The 17,950-nt window shown below is 47.1% G+C and overlaps 1 protein-coding gene across 2 annotated transcripts in view; it reads left to right on the top strand.

Moving 5' to 3' along the window:
- The first annotated feature begins 509 nt into the window (after positions 1-509).
- Positions 510-17,950, top strand: part of CRB2 (crumbs cell polarity complex component 2) — a 33,024-nt gene continuing 15,583 nt past the window's right edge. For both annotated transcript variants that reach the window (XM_059486627.1, XM_059486625.1), the window contains exons 1-6: positions 510-662; positions 9,261-9,950; positions 11,716-11,911; positions 12,320-12,459; positions 12,899-13,081; positions 13,959-14,072. In XM_059486627.1, the coding sequence (XP_059342610.1) occupies positions 590-662; positions 9,261-9,950; positions 11,716-11,911; positions 12,320-12,459; positions 12,899-13,081; positions 13,959-14,072 (1,396 nt within the window). In that variant the 5' untranslated portion in view covers positions 510-589. The remainder of the gene's footprint in view (positions 663-9,260; positions 9,951-11,715; positions 11,912-12,319; positions 12,460-12,898; positions 13,082-13,958; positions 14,073-17,950) is intronic.

Raw genomic sequence — 17,950 nt, forward strand, 5'->3', positions numbered from 1 at the left:
CTGTAACTGTTCCTCAGTTGGGAAGAGGGTTCCTGTACATTTTGTGAGTTCACCTGACCTGTGGTATCACCCCACCTTGGCAAGACAGTAGTAAAGGTTAATGTGGACTAACTCTGCTTTTTGGGGTAAACAGAGTGCTTTTGTCTTATTTCTCTTTGAACAAAGCCACTTCTCTCAGGAAGCTGTGTTCGATCCTGCTGTGGACTTGGTCAGTAGGAGCCGATACAGAACTCGGCATCCTCCCAAGAGCCTGGGTCCCAAGCGGCTCCGAGCCCTGTCCCGGCTGCGGGGACAGCGAACAGCCCAGGTGTGTCCGGCGTTCCGAGGGGCAGAGGGAGCCCCGTTCAGCAGCCCGGGGGCGGGCAGGGCTCAGTCCGCTCCGCTCCGCTCCGCTCCGCGCGATCCAGGCAGGCTTTGCCGGCGCTCCCGGCTCCGCTGCGGGCTCTGTCCGCGGGCTCGGTGCTGCTGTGGGCCCGGCAGCGCGGGGCGAGCCCGCCCCGCACCGTGATGTGGCCACAGGAGGGGCTTGCTGGGCTCCGGCTCCTGGCTCTCCCCGGAGGGCTTTAGAGCGGCCACTCTTGCACTTGTCATGGAATTAAAGAAAACTACCTCCAGGCCGTACCATGCTGCTCTCCTGCTGCCACTTTTCCTCTTGTTTTGGGGTAAGTTTTTGTCTTCTGTGCCTGATTCTTACCCAGCTACTATGCAGTAACTTTGATCAAATCTGTGACCTGCCCTTATATTGAACAAATTGTCATCTTACAGTTCGATTTGTAGCCTGAAAACTTTTGTCAGGAAGATAAATAGGCATTTCATTCTAGACGTGTTGTTCCTTCTATTTATTTCTTGTTTCTTTTCATCTTTCTCCCTGTGCACGTGTATGTTTGCATTTATTCACAAGAATTGAAAGTAATTAAGTATTCATGTAACTAAGTATTCAGTTATGATAGTAACCATTTTCTCCATTGGAAAGGTTTGAATATTTTGGTTGTGCCCACACAGAAGAAACACAGACCTTTATTTCCATCCTGTATGCTCAATAAAGACATCTGAGCACAAGAGGATGGTACCCTGAGGAGTGTAGTGCCAGATCCATCTGGTATAAAATGTGGAGGGAGATCACAGGACAGGAGTGTCTCCACTTAGAAATTTTGAAAAAAGCAGATCCATCCTCAAAGTGCAAGAAGCAATGAGGTAACAAAAGAGTTTATGAGGAAATGCTTTGTTTTGTGTTTTTTTCCCACACTGAAAACTTATTTTATAGCCAAAGAATCTGCTTGAGTACACTGAGATTCTCCAAATTCCCAATGCTATCTTTGGTTTCCATTGACACCCTTGTTTACATACAATATCTTATGTTCCTGAAAAATAGGTATCTCTGTTTCTTCTGGAATAGGTGCCTAGAGATCTGCTGGGCCTAGACATCTGTTTTAGTCATCTAGGGATTATAAGGTCATGTCAGGAACACGTCCAGCCTTTTACTGGAAAGTATGATTGGGGTTGAAGTGGTCTCCTTGTCCTGCCCTCAGCACCGCCACGCCAGTTACCTGTAGGTGCAAGTCAGGCTTGGTTTCCTCTGAGCAAGTAAAGTATGATCCATGGCATGAAGAAATGGATGTGAAATAGGAGAACATTGAGGAAATACTGTCAGAGCCTTTTCTCTGCTTGTGCCTGCTGAACGTGGCACTTGGCATTTTCTTGCATTCATAGGTGATGTTTATGTAATTTTTGAGATTTGGAGAAAGTTTTCAGCTTTTTCTCTGATTCCCCAACAGTCTCTTTTTTTCCCTCTGAAGCCTCCCAAGATTTCTGTTGCTCTGACCACCTCAGACCGTGAATGTGAAAGTCAAAATATGTTGTGATTTTTGTCTTCTTTTTTTTCTTCCTCTCCCTTGTACCAGTTTCTTTGTCTGGTGTGTTTGCTCCAAGTGCCTGGAATTCCTCTGGCCACAGGGAAGCAGCAGGACTGTCTTTTGTATCTGGTAACCATAGCTACTGGTTGGGAGTGTGAGGCAATTAGGGTGGCTTTGTGCGGGGCAGGGGCCATGGAGGATCCCCCGTGTGCCTGCCAGGCCCTGGCTCCGAGGGTTCGTGCTCTCTGCCCACTGCACTTGTGGCTTTTCACTCCTGGAGAGGGCTCTTCTCTGGAGCCTGCTTTAGGGAGAACTTGGTGCTCTTTTGAGTGCAGGTGGATGGATGACTCCTCTTGCTGGAGCCAGCAGAGCTGGAGGGAAGTGCTGATTTTCATAGTCTTTTCACCTACTCCTATTTTGCAAGGGGAATTCTACCAGATTTTAACTGGAGTGAATGGTGCTATTTAGGCAGCACTTGCAGGTTTTTAAGGCCATGAAGAAATGTCTTTTCTTGCCCTTAGAAACCATATCACTACTTCTTTTATTTCTAATTGACTGAGTCTAAATGTCATTGAAGCAGAGAGTGCCTAAGCTACTTGTTCAAAATTTTTGTGGAAATTCTGAGAATGCAGCTGGCCTGGTGCAATGTGTACCCACCAGAGCATCCTGCAGGCAGATGCTCACAATCTCCTGTAGTTTAAAAGAAACCCCGGAGGGGCAACTGCCTGTGACTCCCCTTTTACTGCTGCTGCCTGTGTAATGGGAGCACAATAGAATAGCTCCCAGCTAATTCCTTGTCTTTCAAAGAGATTCTGGAGGGCAGAAGGAGTGTCTTCTCACTTCTGTTCCCACAGCTCCAGCCATCAGCAGGCACAGGAATTCACATACCTTTTGCCTGGAAGATGCTTTGGATGCCTGCTGAGGGGGAACATGTGCAAGACAAGCCTTTTTTGCTATCAGCTCTAATGCCAGCTCTTGAGATTAGCTGGGACACAGGGACAGTTTAAGGCTTACTTCAAAACTGGGGAACAAACAGAAGCAATCTTCCCAGCTGTTTTGTTCATTGTCAGTATATTTAAATAAGAATTGGAAATGAAAGCCTGTGACTCACTCTGGTGAACTGAATACACAGGAAAGTCCCTGTCCCAGTGTTTGATCTGTGAAAATGGCTGAGAGATCAGAGAATATGTGAAACATGAAGGTCAGCTTGGAGGAGTGTTCATTAAGGGAAAATACTGGGGTGTCCTGAGCACAGGAGATCAAAGACTTACGGTGGCAATATATTCAATGCTGTCATAAACCAGGGATTCACAGCTCCTGTCTTCTTCCCAGTTCTAGAAGAAAGATAATAGGAGTTACACCTTCAAATCTGCAGTAAAACAGTGAGCAGATAATGAACACAAGCTAGCTGGCTTCTTGTTCTGTGGTAAGAATGAGTTCAATTCCCTGAAGTGGTATTTGTGACTAATGCTGTTAATGCCTTGGGCCATGATGTTGGCACTGCTGGGCCCTGTGGATTGGTGCCCACTGTTTGGCACCTTTTAGTGATTCACTGGGCAAGCTGGGGAGCAGAGAGCCAGCAATCACCATCCTCCTCCTTTGAGGGGGTAAATATTCTGCATATTTCACAAGAAGAACCTGAGCCACACTTGTGGTGCCTGAATGAATGAAAGTCTAGGTCTAGGCCTTTGTAAATTCTATATAAATATTTTACACCAGTAGACTCTGTGCATATATCTGGCATTAAAAGCTCTGTCACACCAGAAATCTCGTGCAAATGTGATGTGGAATTTGTTGGTCTCAAGTAACTAAGACAAACAATGTCAGAAGCAGCCTGAGAAGTGATGGGTACACCATGTCTGGGTACAACTGCAATCTGGCCTGTGTGCAGGGAGTGAGGAGATGCCTTGGAGTTGGTATCCAAGGTGGTATTTGGCTGAGACACTGGGCTTGTGCATTTAGCCTACCAAAACTCTCCAAGAGACATCAAAGTCATGAATAGGGAGGCTCTTTTTAAAAGTGACTTTTCCAAAAGGCACTCTTGGCACTGCTGGGATCCCTGGCATTTTGTCAGGCCATTTATTCAGTATGGTCTTGAAGTCCTGCCTGCTGATTGCCAGCACCACTTTTGGATTAGCTAATCTTTATTTTCAGAGTTTGTGGTTTTTGGTCATAGTGCCATGTCCTGCTTCACATAAATTATCAGATCTGGTAAGATGATAACCTGAGACAGTAACAATGATGATTAGTTTCAACCAGCAGATATATCTCAGAATCCTTTCTGCCATTTAAAAAATGGGGAGGAAGGTCTTGACTCTGGGCCCCTGAAGCACATGAAGAGGCCTTGTACCCTGAGCAGGTACTTGGAAGGTGCTTCCTGAAGAAGAATTTGGTTTTATCCTGCCGTTCTCTTCCATGGCTGTCCTTCCAAAGTGAGCAGGGGTGGGGAAGAGAGAGGGTGGCTATGAAAGCCCCTTTGCAAGCCTGTCCATTTCCCTTTCTGGTTGTGTGGATCCTGGGAACAGGCCAAAGTGTGTCCCCTTTCACTAATCCTTTACACTGACCAGGATAGGGAAAGATCAGCAGAGGTCAGCAGGGATTTACTAATATAAGCACATGCCTTCCTGTTGTCATGGAGACCTAACTCTCCATTCCTTTCTTCAGAGTTCATTTTGTAGTTGTGTTGCTCTGGGTTCCTTCTGGTGGAAGGGTTCCCTTTCTACCCTTGGCCTCAGGATCATTCTCCAGTGGGAGGTTTGCTGGGATGAGCCGCAGGAGCACAGCCTGACTGGTGAGAATTGCCCCAGGCTGGGCTTTCACCAGCCCTGGTTTTGGAAATTGGAGATCCCTCAAGCTCTGTGACTGTTGTGGTGCTCTGGGAATCTGCTCTTTTCACCTCTTGGCTGTAAATTGGGGTTTTTCAGTTGCTGTAGTGAGTAGGACAGGTGAAAAACATCTGAAGGAAGCTTCTTTCCACTTGAGGTGGATCTGACTTGTCCAAGCTCAATATCAGTTTTGGCTGGGCCAGGAAATAACATCCTGGCAGCCTGGCTCTTGTGGGAGCTGTGTCTGTGGTTGTGACCATTTTGCACAAGCTGTGCACAGGTGAAGGTACATTTTCATTTTCATCCAGTGCAGGGCATGTGCATGGTCAGGGGTTCAGGGATGGGATTCCCAGTAGGCACCACTGCCTCTGCTCAGAGAAAAAATCTGTCCTTCAGTACAAAGGAAACTGTGAGCTGAGAGCCCCAGTGCTGCCTCTTCCCTGCTGGAATTTCAGGAGATCAGTAAGACACCTTTAAGGTAGTTATCAGTGCAGCACTGAGCAGCTTCCACAAGGTCAGGGTGTCTGTAGATTGAGAACATCCATCCTCTATCAGTTACCCAAGACAAACTTGTGAAAAGCAAATCCCCAAAAGAGAAGCCAGCGAGTAATGCTAAAGCAGCATCTCCAATCACAGAGGTAATTGCCTAACTTCTCATTAATTTTGACTTTTTGTGGTCAAAAATCTTCGCAACTTTGACAAGATCACATAGTTCAGGTATAAAGTATAAGATTATTGAAGTCAATTATTAAAACAGAGCCTGGTAATGCAGCTTGTTTGCCTTAAAGTGTTACAAAAGGTCACAAACCTCATCGTTTGGGGAAAATCTTTGTCAGCTACCTTTAAAGTGTAAAACCAGCCCTGTCCTGACAGAGCTCAATGAATGCTTTATATGGGACTGTGGTAGCCTTTGATGTTCCTCCTAATCCACCCCTAAATGCCTGGAACTGTTCTTCAAAGGAGCTGTGGTCTCCTCCAGTTTCAATTCAGCACAGGCTTGCAGGATGGTATTATTATAATACACTTCTGGGGTTTTTTTCCCTTACAAATATCACTAATTTGTTTTTTTCTTGTGAAATGTAAAGGAAAACTTCTGAATGTCATTGTTAATCCAGCACCAACTACTTTGATGAAAAACTATAAACAGTGATTTCCTTGACCTGATTTTCATGGTTGTTATATTGTGCAGCAGGAAAAGCTAATTTATTCATTTTCCTTATTAGTGTTTGGTGCATATTCATATGCTATTCACATTCATATATTAATCTATTCCAAAACTGAGAGCAGTAAGTAAGTGTATGCCTAGGACTGATGGCTGAAAAGAATAAAAACATCAGATGTGCTCTTTGTCAAGCCAGATGTTCAGCACTGCCATGGAAGGAGTGTTAGGGTTAGAATACATTCACACAGGGCCATGTTCTGTCCTTGGGAAATATTCCCCATTAGTACAGGCATGCTGGATACAGGGACTGTGTGATGCAGTTTGGGGTTTGTGCTGTTAGAGTGCCTGAAGCCTCCACTGAGTCAGTCAGACACATGGGGGATTTGCTGCCAGCTGCAGTTCACAGAATAATTTGCAGTTATTTAGATAAATTGCATTTCTTGTGATTTACACTGCATTGTCCTCAGCCTGCTCCATGCATGCCCTGTGAGCAGCACTGTGTTACTTCAGGATGTCTGTTCCAGAAAAGGAACCTTTTCCTCCAAAATGCTGTCCTGCTGAAGTACATGCATTAACCATGTATTAATGGAATGCTATTGTTCATGGTCACAGTGAGTTTTGAGCAGACCAGAGTTCTCCCTGTTCCTTCACTGCTGTCTTTGGTAGCCAGGAAGGCCTTTGCATTTGTTAGGGAAGCTTTGTGTTGTCTGTGGTTGAGCTATATGATGGACCAAACCAGAAAAGGTACAAAAAGGTGTGGGAAAGGCAGGAAATAGCAAAGGGCTTTGATGTTTAGCTTTATTTGCAAAAAAGCATTTTGCCTGTGTTCTTCTCATGGAAGCAGAAAGCCACACATGAGCCTTGGCAGTGACTCAGCCTGGCCATGCCAGCAGTGCCTGGGGATTCTGTGGAAATGGGAATTTCTCTGCAGATGGAGTGTGCTGCAGCTCCTTCCCAACATGCACCAGACTCCTTTTTTGTCCCAAACTGTGCTCCTGGCCTCTGGAAAGTGCGGGCAGGGGCGGGTTACTCATTAAGCCTACAAAGGCTCATATCTCCTGCCTAGTAAAGCTCTTTTGCAAATAGTTTCCTGGGCTTCCACTCTAATTGCCACAGAGATTCCAGGCAGATTCCGTCATCCTTGTTTTCTGCCTGACTGGGAATCTGAGAATAAAAGGGTTGATGGCAGAATAATGGGATTTCTGGACAGTGCAGGGCTCAGCAGCTCTCCCCAGCATCACATGAGAGGGGAAGGGAGGGGTGGGCCATGGAGATGATGCTGGGAAGAGAAAGGGCTGCCTAAATCCCTGAGTACCCTCCCTCCCCCTGCAGCACTGCCTCTTAAAAGAAGACTTAGAAACACTGCAGTCTTTGGTGGGAGGAATTCGGGGGAGGTCAGGGCAGGGGCAGGCTTTTGTAAACCAAAGTCCCTATAAATCCCTTTCAGGCCCTGAAATCGATGCCTCCACCTTCAGGTACAAAGAGCCTGAGGAGCTGATGGGGCAGAGCTGATAGAGCACCAGTGGCACAGATTCACTACCAGGGGTGGGGAAGGAGCACCAGAGCAAAGCAAACGTGCCCAGAACTGGGCCAGGATAATGCTGGCACCAGTGAGAGGGCAGCTGGGGAGCAGTGCTGAGGTGTGTGATCCTGGCCAGTCCTTAGCATGGAGCGTGGCCGGGTAAAGCACCATTCCCCATGGAGCAGGGGGTGCTGAGGGAGCTGCAGGGATTTGGGATCCTGCCCTCTCTCCACTGCAGCTTTGTGGCCTGTCACCACCTGGGCCACGGCTACAGAGAGAGGGCAGCAGAAAGGGTGAAGAGCTGCTTGTCCAAAGGCTTCCAGTGATGGCTTGACTTCCAGCACCAGGGAAGTCTGGATTGTCTCACCAGTAGCAATTTCTCCGGAGCATTTGGTCCTTCATGAGCTTTATCACTGCTTTGAGGCCATTTTTCATAGACATTTTCCAAACATCTGCTATATAGTTGTTTGCAGAGTTACTTCCAAGTTTGGATGTTTTATAACACTTACACAGAAAGCAGGCTGGGATATCTCTACCACACAGCTTCTCTCTTATTTATCTTGGAGTTGAGCAGAATGAAAAGCTCTGATCTCAGAAGGCCACAGTGGGATGAGGTGCTAATGACTGCTGCCTTTGTGGAAGGCAAAGTTCTTTATTTCCACTGCCTTTGTCCCTTTATTTAATTTTTGGTCGGTTTGTGTCTTTTGGAAAGCGCTTAATTGTGGCATTGAATCCAGGACATATACATCATAATTCTAACATAAAGGCTGTTATCTCCTGTCCCCTGGGCTGTCCTGCCCTTTGGCCAATCTGCCCCTTGTTTTACAGAGTAAATTTAAAATTTCTTCTGGAAAAGAAATGAGGATTCCTTGTTTTGTTCAATTCTGCTCCATTTGAAATATCTTTGTTGAACTTTTTTTTTTTTTTTTTTTTAATATCATGTATCCTACTTAATCTCATTTATATGGGCTAAGTTTGCAGTTCAGTGGGCACGTCCCATCACATTTCCGATGGTGGAGTTGCTTAATGGGACAAGAGCCTTTTAAACACTCCTTGGAGGGGACAGCAAGGCATTGTGGCTCAGTGTGAATGAACTGATCACATCCATGCTCCCAGATTTAGGGGAATCTGGTCTCAACATCAGTTCCTGGTTATCTGGTTGTTGGACTGGTGTTTTGGCTCAGTAGGTTCTGATCCAAAATGCCATCAGCACGGTGATCTCAGCAGTCTCTGCTCTTCCTTGCTAAAAAACGTCCTGCTGTGTAAATTTACATGTCTAACAGGAGGAGAGGGTGAGGGTCAGTGGTTATCAACCTGAGCTGCCTGATGTAATCAGAGACTCTGTGAAATGTGCCCGTTTGAGTTTGCCTTGGGTTATTTATGGGAGCATCTTCAAATCACTTCTGGATTAGCTGAGAAAAAAATGTATCCCCAGAAGGAGCAGCTGGGACATACAGAGCTGCAGCCAACACCTGAACTCGCCCTGCCTCTCTGGATTTCCAGGCACAAATGCTGTGCCCTGCCAGTGAAAGGGGTCATGGAATTTTACACTAAGTTAATCTTGTGAATGGATTTAAGGTGATATGTGTCACTGCTCTCAAAGTGACTCATGGATGAATAAGCACAAGTAAAATAGTTGGTTTGTGAGTGTCTCCTGAAAAATCAGGTAATTGGTTACCCAAATTGGCAAGAGATTCTTGATTGTCACCAAATGAAGGCTGTTATCTTCTTTATAGTAGATGTTTGATTCTCCAATATCATCCTCATCTCCTTGCTAGTGCAGCCCTGTGGAGTGTGGAATTTAGCTGGGCAGTCTGTGAGCTGTATGTGGGGATTGGCAGAACTTTATTCTTTAGAGCTACAAATGCTGACTAACAAAAAGTCTCTTTTCTCATCAGGAGCTTCACGCTCAGAAAATGACAGTGGCTGTTCCTCGTCCCCGTGTGAGAATGGGGGGAGCTGTAAGGATTTGGAGGTAGGATACCAGTGCACGTGCCCTGTGGAGCCTGTAGCCTACATGGGCATGAACTGTGAACTCCTGTACGATGCTTGCACTGAACGTGGCTGTCCTGCCCACATGACCTGCAGCCGGACTCCAGGGCTGCTGGAATATGACTGCGTGTGCCCAGCTGGCCCCGCAGGTGCTGCCTGTGGCAGCGTTGATGAGTGCGAGAGCAGCCCTTGCCCAGACCCTCGGCTGGAGTGTGTGGATAGCCCAGCTGGATACTCCTGTAGATGCCCCGCTGGAGAAGGCTGCCGGGCAGGAAGCTCCGTGTGCTCCAGCCAGCCCTGCCTCAACAACGGCACGTGTGTGGCGGCTCCGGGCGGCTACCGCTGCCTCTGCGCGCCCGGCTTCGGCGGGGCCACCTGCGGGGACGACATCGACGAGTGCGCCTCGGGGCCGTGCCGGAACGGGGCCATCTGCAGGGACAGCGCGGGCGAGTACAGCTGCTTCTGTGTGCCCGGCTTCCAGGGCTCCCACTGCGAGATCGACATCGACGAGTGCGCGTCCCGGCCCTGCCGCAACCACGGCACCTGCCTCAACCACATGGACCGCTACGAGTGCCAGTGCGCGCCCGGCTATGCAGGTACCGCCGGCCCTGTGCCAGGGGCTCTGGGGCTCGCTGCGGCCGGGCCGCCCTGTGCCAGGGGCTCCGGGGCTCGGTACGGCCCGCCCTGCCCGCGGGGCTCCGGGGCTCGGCACCTGCCTCACCGGGGCTCTGCATTCCCGCAGCGGCTGGGGATGGCAGTGAGCAATTCTCTAGGGCTGCTGGCAGACGCTTCCGGGCAGTGCTTGAGGCCCTGAATTCCATGTGTGGGGTAGGTGTGGAGAGACAGGGATCCAGGAGTGGACTAAAACTGGACGCAGGTGTAGGCACAAGGTAGCTGTGATTAGTTCTCAGCATAAAATTAAGGGAGATTACATAGGAAGATATTTATCATCAGTGTTTCCAGGTATAACTTCGCTTTGCTGACCTGGCCTGTAGTTCTTTGTCCTGTCCAGCAGGATTTTTCCAAGGGAAGTACTTGTCTTTTGGAAAAAAGTGTCTTTTAGCTGGAGCTTTCCAATTCTTTCATGCCTGGCAAATATTTATTTGGCATATGATTTAAGTGTTTCTCTTTTGTGCATCTGTGCCGATAGTGACTCAGAGAGGAATCCACACCTGTGAGTTATCTGTGAGGGAGGCAGTGGGGGCCTCTCCTTCCCCCAGCCCTGCTTATCGGGGTGGAATGGGGTGGAATGTGTCCATGTCTGCCTGGTACCACCTCGCACATGAACTTTCTCAGCCTTCCTCCTGTTCACAGAGGGAGGTGTTTAAGGAGTTGAGTTGCTGTGAAGGAATGCTGCTGATTACCACTGGAATGAGGAGAAGTTACAACTTTAGGAATGTAGTCCCTGATGCTGACTCACTCTCTGATAAAAATGAAGAGAGATGAAGGAGAAACAAGACATTTTTTTTATGTGGGCCTTAATGTTACTGGTGATTTTGAGTATCAAGCATAATTCTGTCTTTGCAAATCAGTTTCTTTTTTTATCTTTATGCTGAATCCTCAGTTCAGGATTGTGGCTTCCCTGCCAAAGGAGCGATAAAGTGACCCAGGCAGCTGGAGGAGTTTGTTGTGCTTTGAGTTATTCTGATGTCAATCATGAGGCTTAGCCTTGGGATTTAGTTCTTCATCCAGAGGTTTGAGCACCATTGGCTGGCAAGGCCAGGTCGTTTCCTGGTGCTTGCAGCTGGAATTTGGGTGAAGGAAGTTTTGTGTGGGTATTGAGGGGTTTGAACCAGATTAGGGGGCCCACATTCCGCCAGGATTAGGATGGCCCTGCCCACTCTGTGGGGAGCCTTTGCCAAGGAGGGCAGATTAGATGGATTGGAGGTGCCACTGTAATGAGTGAGGTTTAGAGGTGATGCCAGGCCACAGGCAGCTCAAAGAGGTGCAATATAGATAAGATAATTGCATAGAAATCTTTCATGAGGTCTTGTTTTGTCAAGGACGTTAGGATTTTGTACCAAACAGGTGTTACTTACTGTGACCAGTAGTGGAGCTAACATTGCATTTTTAATAGCATTTCCCAATAAAATCACTTCCTAACATCAGGTATTGCTGTACCCAGTGTTTTGCACTACTTTAGTGTTTTTTCCTGGGTATCACAAAGCAAGATACAAACAATTGAGCTAAATGGAATTTATTTTCAGAGAAGCAAATAGAGATGCACTCTGGTAGTCAGCTGGGGTTGATAACTGATGATAAAACAAGATAACTCTTGTGATTTCATCTCAGAATTCCAGGCAGCACATATACACTTCTGTGGATTTGTAACACAGATATTTTTCTGGTTTTTTAACAAAGGTGTGAACTGTGATACTGAAATAGATGAATGTGCTTCAGACCCTTGCCAGAATGGGGCGCTGTGCAATGATCACGTTGGGTTCTACACCTGCACCTGTGCACCAGGTTATGAAGGAACCCAGTGTGAGGTGGACATCAATGAATGTGAGAGCCAGCCATGCCAGAGCAATGGGACATGCCATGACCTCATTGACAGGTGAGAAACCAGTGCTGGGGGGCAGTCAGACACCAGGACTGATCTAAAGGTCTCCTCAGTGCAGCCTGTGAAAATCAGAGTAGAAAGCTATGGGGGGAATTGGATTTAGTGTTTTGTACATTGAGTGGCAGTAACAATGATTTGTGGCAATAAGGGAGAAGCCCCCTCCCAGCAGCAGAACTCCAGGGGTGCTTAAAGGAAGGGAGGAACAAACACAGAGGAGTGGTTTGCAGAGCATGAACAGCACAGGCCATGCTGAGAACATACCTGTCTGAATTTACCTTTCCAGGGGTAAGGTGTGAACACAAGTGGTGTGAGCATTGACAGCTGAGCTCTTTTGCCCATTCCTCACCTGGGGCTCTGCTGTCCAAGGCTGAGCTGATCCTTGCTCTGTTTGGTGTCCCACAGCTACCATTGTGACTGCAGTGACACCGGCTTCGAGGGGACCCACTGCGAGCTGGACATCCTGGAGTGTGCCTCTGATCCCTGCCACAACAGTGCCACGTGCCTGGAGGGAATCAAGGGCTACAGCTGTGCCTGCTGGCCAGGTGGGCTGGGCCTCTCTGCCCCTGGAGTGTGTGGGCACACAGCCATGGACAGCACGTGCTTGTAGCTGTGTTGGAGAAGTAGAGAATTAATGACCATACTGCACGGCCCCTTGTGGGTTTTCATTGTCTGGAACAGTGGTGCTGCACTGCTGCCCTTTACAGGTCATCCCAAAATCCAGCTGACCTGCAAAAATCACCCTGATTCCCAACCATAAAGTTTTCTTTCCATTTTCTGACATTTTCCATCATGAGGTGATACTTTCCTGTAAATTGATGATTTTGGTTCCTGTATTTGACCTAGTGGAGAAATTGAAGGGCCCAGGGACTCTCTGCTAGATGAGATTTGGGGGTCATGTTCCCTCCTTTGATTGAGGCACAGCAATTGGGAGCTGAGCTGCAGTGAAGCTGTGCAGGTGCTGACAGCAGTGTCTCGTGGCAGGTTACACTGGGCAGCACTGTGAGGAGGATGTGGATGAGTGTGTGACAGAGCCCTGCCACAACGGTGGCCTGTGCCTGCAGCGCTCCAACCCAGCCCACTACGGGACACAGCCCCACTTCCCCAGCAACTTCAGCTACAGCCAGGCAGCTGGCTTCCTGTGCCAGTGCCAGCCAGGCTTTACAGGTGAGCTGCACAGCAAATGTCCATCCTGTCTGCACGGGCTGGGGCTGCTCTTTGAGGGGATGGGCAATGTTATCTCTGCGACAGAAATCTCTTAAGGACTGTACTTCAGAGGGGCTGATGCATCAGGAATGTGCTTCTGCTCCCATTACAGACAGCTGAATGTCATTCCTTGTCCAAGATTGTCTCCAGGCTGAGGCAGCAGCCTGTGCACTTCCCCATGCTGCCATGGATGCCCTCTGGCTATGCAGGTGCCAGGGTGATTTCCCTTTGACAGTCTCTCGTGCATATGGCAGGATTCTTCCTTAGGGGTATCTCTGAAATTCCTCATCAGAGGAAGCTAACTCCCTGGAGTCACAGATTACTATTGTGGGTGTTTTCTTGGTGAGACTACTCTCATGGCAGCAACTGTATAATCAGAGTGGGACAAGAGGAGTTTCTTGGTATGGAGCTCTTGGAACTAGAAGCTCTGTGGATGTTCCACTGAAATATCACCCTTTCCATGGATTGGAGACATGTGTAAAAGGCTGAATTTAACAGCTAGGGAAATTCCCTAGTGAGAAGGCATAAACAATAATACTTTATTATTTTATGAGAGAAATATGAGTGTTTGGTCCACTGTTGCACAGATGGGAATGGTTCAGAAGTTCTGATCTTGCCAGTGTTTGAGACTGGAGAATCATTTCATACTTCATTGGTCCCCATTGTTCCATGCTGGTGTTTGTGGGCCAGTGCCTGCAGAGACATGCTAGACTTCAAAGAATTCTTTTCCATTTTTAGATTAAAGAAAAGAAGTGCAAAACTTAAGACTGCACTTGTCATTTTTTTTCAGTGCTGCACAAGTGCACTTCTGAGGTGTGTTTGTGTTTTCACTCTCCAGGGGACACCTGCTTCACCAACATTGATGAGTGTGAGTCCCAGCCCTGCCAGAACGGAGGGCTCTGCCAGGACCTGGTGAATGGCTTCCTGTGTCAGTGCCCACCTGGTTATGCAGGTAACCTGGGGAAGGGGTGCCTGGAATCAGAGCCTCCTGCTTGGCTAATGCTGAGCTGCTGCACTGCTGCCTGGCTGCAGCATTCCAGGGTGAGAGGGCAGCACCGAGCTGGGTATCCAGGGCATCTGAATCCTGGAGTGAAAGTTACCTGGGAGAACTGTGGGGGTCTCTATATGTGCAGGAAATATATAGAAAACCAGCCTTTAAATAAAAGAAGGGATGTTTAACGTTCTATGTGCCACAGATTGTACTGGCTGTAACCAGCACATAAGCATCTGTAAAACATCTCCATTGACTAACACCCTGGGATGATAAGAGCCAGCCATCTTTGGCTGAAAGCAGTGATCTGCTATGTTAGGAGGTCAAAAGGTCCTTGTGATGTGAGCAAAGGAAGCCCTCTCTGTTTACAAGGGAATGAGGAGTCTGGATTCTTCCCCACATGCCCTGCCTGACCCTAAGGGTTCAGTTTGTGGTTGAGAATCTGTGAGATGGTGAATGTTAGTCCTGTTGGGAAGGTCCTCTGCCAACTGGTACTAAACCTCATCTTTCTTTTAAATGTTCATTCTCAGTCTTCTTCATCTTTAAATTCCACATGTGTTGAGCAATTTAACATCAGAGTAGTTTATAAGAAACGTGATCCCAGCACAATCCTGGATTTCTGGATTTTAGATGAGGGTAACTTCTCCACAGTGTTACCAGGCTGCCATCTCGTGGGAAAAAGAAACACTTGAAGCCAGAAGAAAACCTTGTCCCTTAAGTTGCAACAGCAGGTAACAACATTCCAGAGGCCTCTCAGGCCTTTATGGCAAGGGAACATTTTCTGTTTTCCTTCTGTGGTTGCAGCGGTTGAGCTGTGTTGGTTTAATTCTGCCCAGCTCTTTCCTCGGAAGACCTATTACTTTCATTCCCAGAATGTAAAATCAGCTTCTAGTTAACACCTTCTGTAACTGGGCTGAATTATTTGTGGGGTTTTCTGACCTATCTCATTTGCTAATTTAGGCCAGATCAAGAAAAATTTGCTTTTGTAGATGAGGCCTTTGAAAATGAGCTTTTATCTAAGCTCGTTATTGCTGCTTTCTGAGGCAGTTACAATGCTGTACTCTGAACTGAGATCTTGTCCAAAGAGATGGTTTAAAGTTTATCCTTCTTGTCAGAATTCCCACTCACATCTGTGCCCTGTTCTCTTTTCCTCCTGCAGTGCCCCAGCACCCACACAGAGCTCAGAATTTCATTGTACTTTGCCAAACTGCAGATCTGTTTAATCCTTTCCAATTCTTAGTGTGCTCATGGGCAGAAAAGCTGACAGAAACATGGGCTGATGGGCAAAGGAGTGCTAGAGTTCATTCTGTTGCATCAAATTTGGGTTCATTAGTACTTGAAGGGGATTAGAAGCAGGTTGCTCTTCTGGATATGACTTTTGGTAAAGGACTTTGTCTCAGCTGAGGTAGTTCTGACACATCAACCCAGCAAAAGGCTGGGAGCAGTCTGTGAGATCACTGAGTGTGTGTGGAGGAGTGAAGCTGACAGGGAAATAATAGCAATTAATCTCCCCTCCTTTGTCAATTAATCCCAGTACAGTCATGCTGGGTAAACAGCTTATTACTTCATATTAGGATCACAGAACAACTTTGTGAAGCTTCCCATAATGTTTCTCTTCAAAACCCATTTCTGTGGCAGCTTAGATCTGCCATGAACTTGGGTTTAAGCTGCCTCCACTGATTAAAGTGAACTTGCTACTCTGATGAGGAATGCTTTCTTGGGGCGGCAGGGGTTCCTTCTGTGTGTTTGCTTCTTCAGTCTGAGGAATTTGGGGAGTGTTGGGATAACAATGCAAGTCAAGAGAAATTGGTTCTTTGCAAATTAACTGCTTCAGTGCTCTCTCAGTGTAGTGCAGGCAGATGAACCTTCTCTCTGAAATGCAGTTGTTGCAAAAGTGGTGCCTGATTCCTGTGAGAACAAAATAACGGGTCCTGAAGAGTCTGTTCAGCACATGGTTTGTGCTTTAGCAGAGGATATAGGTACCCTGAGGGGATACAGGAAATGCAAATCAAAAGATTTCGTGGGTACTAAATGAAGTGCAAAGGAGAGGGAATCTTGCATGCTCTTGGAAATGATGGCAACTGTGGTCAAGAGACAAAGCATATTAGGAAAGGTCTGTCTTTTAGGGGGAAAAGAAATCCAACAAAATGAATTCTGAATTAATTTTTTTTCAGAAATGGTTTCAGTCCATCAGGTACTTATTAGGCAATAGGTTAGGCCAGGATGAGAAAAAGACAGGTACCTTCATTTGACATGGGCACTGATTTTAACCTGCAAAAATGTTATCACTGAAGTTTGGATCATTCACTCTTTAAAAGCTTTTAAACGTCCTGAGTGCCCCCAGTGGAGCTACTGAGGGCACTCAGTAGCTGTGCTCAGGCAGAGGAGGCTGTGTCCTGCAGCAGGCACTGTGGCACCGGGCAGCCCCTGCCATCGCAGCCACCCAGCCCTGGGCACTGGCACCTTGTGATCATGGGAACATTCTGAGCTCTTCTGCACGTGGCTGAGGAACACTTGTACTTTCATGAGGAATCAGAAGGTGATGTGGTGTGAATGTGTCCCGGTATAATTGGAGAGCTTATTGACCATCTCACTTTGTTCAGCCATAATGTCTGTCTCCTTGAAGAAATAGAAACCTTCTGTGCAGCAGCTATAAATGGTGACTCTGTAAGGGCGCCAGCCCAGATCAAATGGGCTTGAATTCCTGGGTCATGGGTCGGGAAATAAATGGGAGATGCTTCTTCCTTCTAACCACCTTTGGATAGATGTAATTTTTTTGTGCAGGTATTTCTTAAGTCAGATTTGTTTTAGAGACGGCGCCTCTAGAGCAAGGGCAGCTAAAAGGTTAAGATAGTAAAGAGATTAGAGGCCTGTTCCACCTTCAACCAAATCCCTTTTGGTAAATATAGCTGAAGGGAGCCAGGAGCACTTGGTGAGGCTCCCCCCCTTCCCTTCCCTTCCGCTCCACATTTCTTCTCCCTGCTGGATCACAGCTCCATGTTAATCAGACCTTTTGACTTCCCTGTCATCTGATCAGAAGGCTGTGAGTGCTGCAGTCCAGAGCCTGCTTGTGCCTGGTGCCAGGTGAGAGCAGAATCTGTGCTGAGTGCAGTGGGGTGTGATGGATTTCCAGGCAGTAGTGTCCAGGTAGACTCTGTGTGTGTATGTGGAGACAAATGTGTGGGTGCATAAACCAAAACAGGCATCTTTTGGAAGACATTGAATGTTCTGTAGTCTTCACAGTTGTTACACTTTATTGTTGCAGTAGTGGCTGAATGTGCACAACTGCCTGTTTGTTTTCTCCTGAGCAATAACAGAAGGGTCAGAGTAGCTAACAGAGATTATGTTCCAAATCTGTGCTGGGATAGGTCTGTGTGTGCACAGGTCTGTGGCTGTCCGAGAAGTTTTGACTCCAAACAAACACTCACCATATCCCTCCCACTTCAAGTATCTGTAAAAGTGACTGGCATGTTTGGATTGAGTAAAATTACAGAAGTGAAAGGGAGTTGTTGGAACGCTTTTTAAAATATCTTAGTGATACTGCTCGTGCAGATTCCAGACAGTGACATGTGGGAGGCTTTGTTTGCTTGGACCTGACATTGATACAGAGACTCCAAGTTTGGGGAAAGGCTCTCAGATAACATTTCTTCACAGAAATAAGAAAGTTCTCTGGGTCCTTACAACGCAAAAATACAACTCTGCCTCCAGAAATTTTGTAATATGAAAGTAGCTATATTAAAAAACAAAATAAAAACAAACCCCAGAACCACAGAGGAAAAAGGAGACTGCAGCAGCCAATTTAGTAAGGTGGCTAATGAGGAAAGAGAGAGTTTTGATTG

Source organism: Ammospiza nelsoni, chromosome 20 (assembly GCF_027579445.1).
Source record: "Ammospiza nelsoni isolate bAmmNel1 chromosome 20, bAmmNel1.pri, whole genome shotgun sequence".
Lineage (NCBI taxonomy): Eukaryota > Metazoa > Chordata > Aves > Passeriformes > Passerellidae > Ammospiza > Ammospiza nelsoni.